The sequence below is a fragment of the Dermacentor silvarum genome, chromosome 1, assembly GCF_013339745.2.
Source record: "Dermacentor silvarum isolate Dsil-2018 chromosome 1, BIME_Dsil_1.4, whole genome shotgun sequence".
In the NCBI taxonomy this organism is placed as follows: Eukaryota; Metazoa; Arthropoda; class Arachnida; order Ixodida; family Ixodidae; genus Dermacentor; species Dermacentor silvarum.
In genome coordinates, this window is record NC_051154.1 from 283727844 (window position 1) to 283737487 (window position 9644).

At 45.8% G+C, this 9644-nt stretch overlaps 1 protein-coding gene across 1 annotated transcript; it reads right to left on the reverse strand.

Annotated features, from left to right (window-relative positions):
• Positions 1-1017: 1017 nt before the first annotated feature.
• On the reverse strand, positions 1018-9164 carry LOC119441090 (gastrula zinc finger protein XlCGF57.1). Its single transcript, XM_037705794.2, has 5 exons — positions 8812-9164; positions 6924-7251; positions 4953-5309; positions 2981-3337; positions 1018-1368 (listed from the first exon to the last, which is right to left on the reverse strand). Exons 1-5 carry the CDS (start codon positions 9162-9164, stop codon positions 1018-1020), a joined length of 1746 nt encoding a protein of 581 aa, XP_037561722.2.
• Positions 9165-9644: the final 480 nt, after the last annotated feature.

A 9644-nucleotide genomic window follows, 5' to 3' on the forward strand; every position in this document is an offset into this window, starting at 1 on the left:
CATTCTTCTATTTTTCATGAAAAATACGATCATGAGCAACGGGAATGTCAGATTCAGGCAGGCACGATCGCACGCCGTTTAATATTTCTACAGCTTCTCCGGCATAATATCCGTGTGCATTTTATTTTATTGAAAGCGAAATTGAAATTATTCTAGCATAAAAATATATACATGTTCTTAGTATACGATTGCATATATACATCCAGCATTTTTTCAGGGGCGCTAACAGTAATATTAATGCCAGCCGGCGTGTAAATTCCAACTGTGTTTCCAGCGGTGTGTGGTGCCTTGGGATGAAATAAAAAGGCAGCAAATGAGAATGCTAATGATACACTCTCACAGAGAACATATACGGTGAACAATTCGTGTTCACTGCAGAAACGCAGCGCATCGATGCTGCACCGGCGCGAAGCCGCAACCGGCGACACAAACATTGGTTATGCAGCTTTTATTCCAGGTAAAATGATGTCCACTAGAGTGAAGTGGCACGACTGTATTGTTCATTTTATTTAAAAAAAACTATGTCCATGATCAAACGTTTAGAGTTCCGATACAAGTCAAGTTCAGCTGCAGTGGATGGCTATACTGACGGTGCACTACGAACCAGCTCGCCATGTTCGCATTGCATATATCATCTTTTCTTTGTGTGAAATTATTGCGAGAGAAAAAAAATCCCTGTCCAATAAAAGGTTTCGCTTTTCATTTAATTCTATCTTTACTCAATTTTATGGGGATTTGCATATAAGCTTTGCGCTTTTTCCAAATGGGCGCGGGGTGGAGAGTGTAATGTACCATTTATAAAACAATTCGTCCCCTCTGCAGAATTCCACAATACTTATTTGCGTAAAACAGCCGCAAAACATCGACCAGGTTTTATTGTAACTTTCTTTATCGCTCCGTGCTGCTTGTACAAAGTTTCTTGTCCAACCCTTCCTCCCCGGGGTGATTTTGCCTTCACTGCTAACTCCATTCTCTTCGCCATCGTCTTCGTCTCGGTGACGAGCGCGCACATGGTTTCTAAGCACGTTCATGCTCGGACACCCCTTGCTGCAATGCGGGCAGTGCAGCGGGTACTGGTGGTTGTGCACTGCCAGCTCGTGCTTCCTGGCGTGACCGTGCAGTGCAGAGCCTCATACTGCACTCAGGGCACGCATGCGGCATCTGATAAGTGTGGGTCAGCAGGGGAATGGTGAGATGGCCCCTCTTCGTGAACACGTGACGTGTGCTTTCGGCCGAGTGCTGCCGCCTCCGTTGACGCACCTTGTCTGACACCTGGGTAAAGCGCCGGCCGCAGTCTGGGTACACGTGCGGCCTCTCCCCCGTGTGGACCAGCAGATGCCTGTTAAAATTCCTTCGCTTGTTGAAGTCCTGTCACAGACGTGGCATACGAACGGCCGCTCGCCCGTGTGGATCTTCTCGTGCTTGGTCACATTGCTACTACGTCGGTGGGGATGAAAAAGAGTGTGAACAGAGCTGCGTTTTGATGCTGGCGGTAAACTTATCCTGCCACATTTGCAACATATTCAATATTCCATTTAAGATAACATAGATAAAACAAATTTCATCCATTGCTCGGAGTTTCTTGCATTCGGAAAAACAAAGTGAAAATAATTTTTCCGAATGTCACGAGGCCAAATAATGGCTGTTGAGCTTAACAGTTTCCTTTGGTCTGCATAAAGTTGTCTCGATTCGCAGTCTCCAAGGTAGAGAATAGTAATATGTAGAAGTTACATTCCAGGTGCATTTGAAAAATATTGTATGGGAATCAGCACTGGAGTTTCGAGCTGACACACAGCGCCCCTTGCGGGCATCGCGCGCATTGTTCAGTCGTACAGAGAGAAGAAAATCCCCAGCAGCGGCATATGGTGGGTGATGTGCACAACTCGGGGAAAAAAAAAAGTTTGAAGGCCGTCGTTATCTCTACGTGCTGAACTGCTACAAATTGAAAAGCCATAATATAGCCCTATCATTCTGCTATTTTTCATGAAAAATACGATCATGAGCAACGGCAATGTCAGATTCAGGCAGGCACGATCGCACGTCGTTTAATATTTCTACAGCTTCTCCGGCATAATATCCGTGTGCATTTTATTTTATTGAAAGCGAAATTGAAATTATTCTAGCATAAAAATATATACATGTTCTTAGTATCCGATTGCATATATACATCCAGCATTTTTTCGGGGGCGCTAGCAGTAATATTAATGCCAGCCGGCGTGTAAATTCCTACTGGGTTTCGAGCGGTGTGTGGTGCCTTGGGATGAAATAAAAAGGCACAAATGAGAATGCTAATGATATACTCTCACAGAGAACATATACGGTGAACAATTCGTGTTCACTGCAGAAACAAAGCGCATCGATGCTGCACCGGCGCGAAGCCGCAACTGGCGACACAAACATTGGTTATGCAGCTTTTATTCCAGGTAAAATGATGTCCACTAGAGTGAAGTGGCACGACTGTATTGTTCATTTTATTTTAAAAAAAACTATGTCCATGATCAAACGTTTAGAGTTCCGATACAAGTCAAGTTCAGCTGCAGTGGATGGCTATACTGACGGTGCACTACGAACCAGCTCGCCATGTTCGCATTGCATATATCATCTTTTCTTTGTGTGAAATTATTGCAAGGAGAGAAAAAAAATCCCTGTCCAATAAAAGGTTTCGCTTTTCATTTAATTCTATCTTTACTCAATTTTATGGGGATTTGCATATAAGTTTTGCGCTTTTTCCGAACGGGCGCGGGGTGGCGAGTGTAATGTACCATTTATAAAACAATTCGTCCCCTCTGCAGAATTCCACAATACTTATTTGCGTAAAACAGCCGCAAAACATCGACCAGGTTTTATTGTAACTTTCTTTATCGCTCCGTGCTCCTTGTACAAAGTTTCTTGTCCAACCCTTCCTCCCCGGGGTGATTTTGCCTTCACTGCTAACTCCATTCTCTTCGCCATCGTCTTCGTCTCGGTGACGAGCGCGCACATGGTTTCTAAGCACGTTCATGCTCGGACACCCCTTGCTGCAATGCGGGCAGTGCAGCGGGTACTGGTGGTTGTGCACTGCCAGCTCGTGCTTCCTGGCGTGACCGTGCAGTGCAGAGCTCATACTGCACTCAGGGCACGCGTGCGGCATCTGATAAGTGTGGGTCAGCAGGGGAATGGTGAGATGGCCCCTCTTCGTGAACACGTGACGTGTGCTTTCGGCCGAGTGCTGCCGCCTCCGTTGACGCACCTTGTCTGACACCTGGGTAAAGCGCCGGCCGCAGTCTGGGTACACGTGCGGCCTCTCCCCCGTGTGGACCAGCAGATGCCTGTTAAAATTCCTTCGCTTGTTGAAGTCCTGTCACAGACGTGGCATACGAACGGCCGCTCGCCCGTGTGGATCTTCTCGTGCTTGGTCACATTGCTACTACGTCGGTGGGGATGAAAAAGAGTGTGAACAGAGCTGCGTTTTGATGCTGGCGGTAAACTTATCCTGCCACATTTGCAACATATTCAATATTCCATTTAAGATAACATAGATAAAACAAATTTCATCCATTGCTCGGAGTTTCTTGCATTCGGAAAAACAAAGTGAAAATAATTTTTCCGAATGTCACGAGGCCAAATAATGGCTGTTGAGCTTAACAGTTTCCTTTGGTCTGCATAAAGTTGTCTCGATTCGCAGTCTCCAAGGTAGAGAATAGTAATATGTAGAAGTTACATTCCAGGTGCACTTGAAAAACATTGTATGGGGAATCAGCACTGGAGTTTCGAGCTGACACACAGCGCCCCTTGCGGGCATCGCACGCATTGTTCAGTCGTACAGAGAGAAGAAAATCCCCAGCGGCAGCATATGGTGGGTGATGTGTACAACTCGGGGAAAAAAAAAAAGTTTGAAGGCCGTCGTTATCTCTACGTGCTTAACTGCTACAAATAGAAAAGCCATAATATAGCCCTATCATTCTGCTATTTTTCATGAAAAATACGATCATGAGCAACGGCAATGTCAGATTCAGGCAGGCACGATCGCACGTCGTTTAATATTTCTACAGCTTCTCCGGCATAATATCCGTGTGCATTTTATTTTATTGAAAGCGAAATTGAAATTATTCTAGCATAAAAATATATACATGTTCTTAGTATCCGATTGCATATATACATCCAGCATTTTTTCGGGGGCGCTAGCAGTAATATTAATGCCAGCCGGCGTGTAAATTCCTACTGGGTTTCGAGCGGTGTGTGGTGCCTTGGGATGAAATAAAAAGGCAGCCAAATGAGAATGCTAATGATATACTCTCACAGAGAACATATACGGTGAACAATTCGTGTTCACTGCAGAAACAAAGCGCATCGATGCTGCACCGGCGCGAAGCCGCAACTGGCGACACAAACATTGGTTATGCAGCTTTTATTCCAGGTAAAATGATGTCCACTAGAGTGAAGTGGCACGACTGTATTGTTCATTTTATTTAAAAAAAACTATGTCCATGATCAAACGTTTAGAGTTCCGATACAAGTCAAGTTCAGCTGCAGTGGATGGCTATACTGACGGTGCACTACGAACCAGCTCGCCATGTTCGCATTGCATATATCATCTTTTCTTTGTGTGAAATTATTGCAAGGAGAGAAAAAAAATCCCTGTCCAATAAAAGGTTTCGCTTTTCATTTAATTCTATTTTTACTCAATTTTATGGGGATTTGCATATAAGCTTTGCGCTTTTTCCTAATGGGCGCGGGGTGAAGAGTGTAATGTACCATTTATAAAACAATTCGTCCCCTCTGCAGAATTCCACAATACTTATTTGCGTAAAACAGCCGCAAAACATCGACCAGGTTTTATTGTAACTTTCTTTATCGCTCCGTGCTCCTTGTACAAAGTTTCTTGTCCAACCCTTCCTCCCCGGGGTGATTTTGCCTTCACTGCTAACTCCATTCTCTTCGCCATCGTCTTCGTCTCGGTGACGAGCGCGCACATGGTTTCTAAGCACGTTCATGCTCGGACACCCCTTGCTGCAATGCGGGCAGTGCAGCGGGTACTGGTGGTTGTGCACTGCCAGCTCGTGCTTCCTGGCGTGACCGTGCAGTGCAGAGCTCATACTGCACTCAGGGCACGCGTGCGGCATCTGATAAGTGTGGGTCAGCAGGGGAATGGTGAGATGGCCCCTCTTCGTGAACACGTGACGTGTGCTTTCGGCCGAGTGCTGCCGCCTCCGTTGACGCACCTTGTCTGACACCTGGGTAAAGCGCCGGCCGCAGTCTGGGTACACGTGCGGCCTCTCCCCCGTGTGGACCAGCAGATGCCTGTTAAAATTCCTTCGCTTGTTGAAGTCCTGTCACAGACGTGGCATACGAACGGCCGCTCGCCCGTGTGGATCTTCTCGTGCTTGGTCACATTGCTACTACGTCGGTGGGGATGAAAAAGAGTGTGAACAGAGCTGCGTTTTGATGCTGGCGGTAAACTTATCCTGCCACATTTGCAACATATTCAATATTCCATTTAAGATAACATAGATAAAACAAATTTCATCCATTGCTCGGAGTTTCTTGCATTCGGAAAAACAAAGTGAAAATAATTTTTCCGAATGTCACGAGGCCAAATAATGGCTGTTGAGCTTAACAGTTTCCTTTGGTCTGCATAAAGTTGTCTCGATTCGCAGTCTCCAAGGTAGAGAATAGTAATATGTAGAAGTTACATTCCAGGTGCATTTGAAAAATATTGTATGGGAAATCAGCACTGGAGTTTCGAGCTGACACACAGCGCCCCTTGCGGGCATCGCGCGCATTGTTCAGTCGTACAGAGAGAAGAAAATCCCCAGCAGCGGCATATGGTGGGTGATGTGCACAACTCGGGGAAAAAAAAAAGTTTGAAGGCCGTCGTTATCTCTACGTGCTGAACTGCTACAAATTGAAAAGCCATAATATAGCCCTATCATTCTGCTATTTTTCATGAAAAATACGATCATGAGCAACGGCAATGTCAGATTCAGGCAGGCACGATCGCACGTCGTTTAATATTTCTACAGCTTCTCCGGCATAATATCCGTGTGCATTTTATTTTATTGAAAGCGAAATTGAAATTATTCTAGCATAAAAATATATACATGTTCTTAGTATCCGATTGCATATATACATCCAGCATTTTTTCGGGGGCGCTAGCAGTAATATTAATGCCAGCCGGCGTGTAAATTCCTACTGGGTTTCGAGCGGTGTGTGGTGCCTTGGGATGAAATAAAAAGGCACCAAATGAGAATGCTAATGATATACTCTCACAGAGAACATATACGGTGAACAATTCGTGTTCACTGCAGAAACAAAGCGCATCGATGCTGCACCGGCGCGAAGCCGCAACTGGTGACACAAACATTGGTTATGCAGCTTTTATTCCAGGTAAAATGATGTCCACTAGAGTGAAGTGGCACGACTGTATTGTTCATTTTATTTTAAAAAAAACTATGTCCATGATCAAACGTTTAGAGTTCCGATACAAGTCAAGTTCAGCTGCAGTGGATGGCTATACTGACGGTGCACTACGAACCAGCTCGCCATGTTCGCATTGCATATATCATCTTTTCTTTGTGTGAAATTATTGCAAGGAGAGAAAAAAAATCCCTGTCCAATAAAAGGTTTCGCTTTTCATTTAATTCTATCTTTACTCAATTTTATGGGGATTTGCATATAAGTTTTGCGCTTTTTCCGAACGGGCGCGGGGTGGCGAGTGTAATGTACCATTTATAAAACAATTCGTCCCCTCTGCAGAATTCCACAATACTTATTTGCGTAAAACAGCCGCAAAACATCGACCAGGTTTTATTGTAACTTTCTTTATCGCTCCGTGCTCCTTGTACAAAGTTTCTTGTCCAACCCTTCCTCCCCGGGGTGATTTTGCCTTCACTGCTAACTCCATTCTCTTCGCCATCGTCTTCGTCTCGGTGACGAGCGCGCACATGGTTTCTAAGCACGTTCATGCTCGGACACCCCTTGCTGCAATGCGGGCAGTGCAGCGGGTACTGGTGGTTGTGCACTGCCAGCTCGTGCTTCCTGGCGTGACCGTGCAGTGCAGAGCTCATACTGCACTCAGGGCACGCGTGCGGCATCTGATAAGTGTGGGTCAGCAGGGGAATGGTGAGATGGCCCCTCTTCGTGAACACGTGACGTGTGCTTTCGGCCGAGTGCTGCCGCCTCCGTTGACGAACCTTGTCTGACACCTGGGTAAAGCGCCGGCCGCAGTCTGGGTACACGTGCGGCCTCTCCCCCGTGTGGACCAGCAGATGCCTGTTAAAATTCCTTCGCTTGTTGAAGTCCTGTCACAGACGTGGCATACGAACGGCCGCTCGCCCGTGTGGATCTTCTCGTGCTTGGTCACATTGCTACTACGTCGGTGGGGATGAAAAAGAGTGTGAACAGAGCTGCGTTTTGATGCTGGCGGTAAACTTATCCTGCCACATTTGCAACATATTCAATATTCCATTTAAGATAACATAGATAAAACAAATTTCATCCATTGCTCGGAGTTTCTTGCATTCGGAAAAACAAAGTGAAAATAATTTTTCCGAATGTCACGAGGCCAAATAATGGCTGTTGAGCTTAACAGTTTCCTTTGGTCTGCATAAAGTTGTCTCGATTCGCAGTCTCCAAGGTAGAGAATAGTAATATGTAGAAGTTACATTCCAGGTGCATTTGAAAAATATTGTATGGGAAATCAGCACTGGAGTTTCGAGCTGACACACAGCGCCCCTTGCGGGCATCGCGCGCATTGTTCAGTCGTACAGAGAGAAGAAAATCCCCAGCAGCGGCATATGGTGGGTGATGTGCACAACTCGGGGAAAAAAAAAAGTTTGAAGGCCGTCGTTATCTCTACGTGCTGAACTGCTACAAATTGAAAAGCCATAATATAGCCCTATCATTCTGCTATTTTTCATGAAAAATACGATCATGAGCAACGGCAATGTCAGATTCAGGCAGGCACGATCGCACGTCGTTTAATATTTCTACAGCTTCTCCGGCATAATATCCGTGTGCATTTTATTTTATTGAAAGCGAAATTGAAATTATTCTAGCATAAAAATATATACATGTTCTTAGTATCCGATTGCATATATACATCCAGCATTTTTTCGGGGGCGCTAGCAGTAATATTAATGCCAGCCGGCGTGTAAATTCCTACTGGGTTTCGAGCGGTGTGTGGTGCCTTGGGATGAAATAAAAAGGCACCAAATGAGAATGCTAATGATATACTCTCACAGAGAACATATACGGTGAACAATTCGTGTTCACTGCAGAAACAAAGCGCATCGATGCTGCACCGGCGCGAAGCCGCAACTGGCGACACAAACATTGGTTATGCAGCTTTTATTCCAGGTAAAATGATGTCCACTAGGGTGAAGTGGCACGACTGTATTGTTCATTTTATTTTTAAAAAAAACTATGTCCATGATCAAACGTTTAGAGTTCCGATACAAGTCAAGTTCAGCTGCAGTGGATTGCTATACCGACGGTGCACTACGAACCGGCTCGCCGTGTTTGCATTACATATATCATCTTTTCTTTGTGTGAAATTATTGCAAGGAGAGAAAAAAAAACTGTCCAATAAAAGGTTTCGCTTTTCATTTAATTCTATCTTTACTCACTTTTATGGGGATTTGCATATAAGTTTTGCGCTTTTTCCGAACGGGCGCGGGGTGGCGAGTGTAATGTACCATTTATAAAACAATTAGTCCCCTCTGCAGAATTCCGCAATATTTATGTGCGTAAAACTGTCGCAAAACGTCGACCAGGTTTTATTGTAACTTTCTTTATTGCTCTGTGCTCTTTGTCCAAAGTTTCTTGTCCAACCCTTCCTTCTCGGGGTGATTTTGCCTTGACTGGTCGTTCTCTTTGCCATCGTCTTCGTCTCGGTGATGAGTGCGCACATGGTTTCCAAGCGTGTTCATGCTCAGACACCCCTTGCTGCAATGCGGGCAGTGCAGCGGGTACTGGTTGTTGTGCACGGCCAGCTCGTGCTTCCTGGCGTGACCGTGCAGTGCAGACCTCATTCCACACTTAGGGCAGGCATGTGGCATCTCGCCCGTGTGGGTCAGCAGGGGATTGGTGAGATGGCCCCTCTTCGTGAATGCTTTTCCGCACTCGGGAAACACGTGGCTTCGAGTGCTTTCGGCCAAGTGCTGCTGCCTCCGGTGACGTGCCATGTCCGACGCCTGGGTAAAGCGCTATCCGGAGTCTGGGCACTCGTGCGGCCTCTCGCCCGTGTGGACCAGCCTTTTGGCCTCATATGACTTTTGGACTTTATACGGAATATCACGGCGACAATGACAGCGAAAATTTGGCTGGAGTGTCGATACAATTGCTGTCACAATAAAAGGAGAAATAGAAAACAGACGTCGAGCTCGATTCTACCGCGACTGTGGACGTTGCAATGTGCACCGGCTACAAACATGATCATGATCACCAATGACAGAACCAATTGTGGGCACCTCGCTTATCAGTACTTCGTCAGAACCAGTCTGATGCTGAAAAGGAAGCATATTTTCCACCATATAAGCACCAGTGGACGCGCGGGGAGACAGCGTATGCGAAGGGACCAGCCATCTTGGATGGCCCAAGCTTGAACTCTGCACAGATTAACTCCAAAGTGAAGCACGTGACCCACATATGTATGGCATAGGCAG

Excerpts from the sequence above, each read along its gene's own strand:
- LOC119441090 (XM_037705794.2), bottom strand. The coding sequence starts at position 9,164 with ATGGCACGTCACCGGAGGCAGCAGCACTTGGCCGAAAGCACTCGAAGC. Across the intron at positions 5,310-6,923 it reads TGAACGTGCTTAGAAACCAT|GACTTCAACAAGCGAAGGAA; the intron begins GTGCGCGCTCGT and ends CGTCTGTGACAG. Across the intron at positions 1,369-2,980 it reads TGAACGTGCTTAGAAACCAT|GACTTCAACAAGCGAAGGAA; the intron begins GTGCGCGCTCGT and ends CGTCTGTGACAG.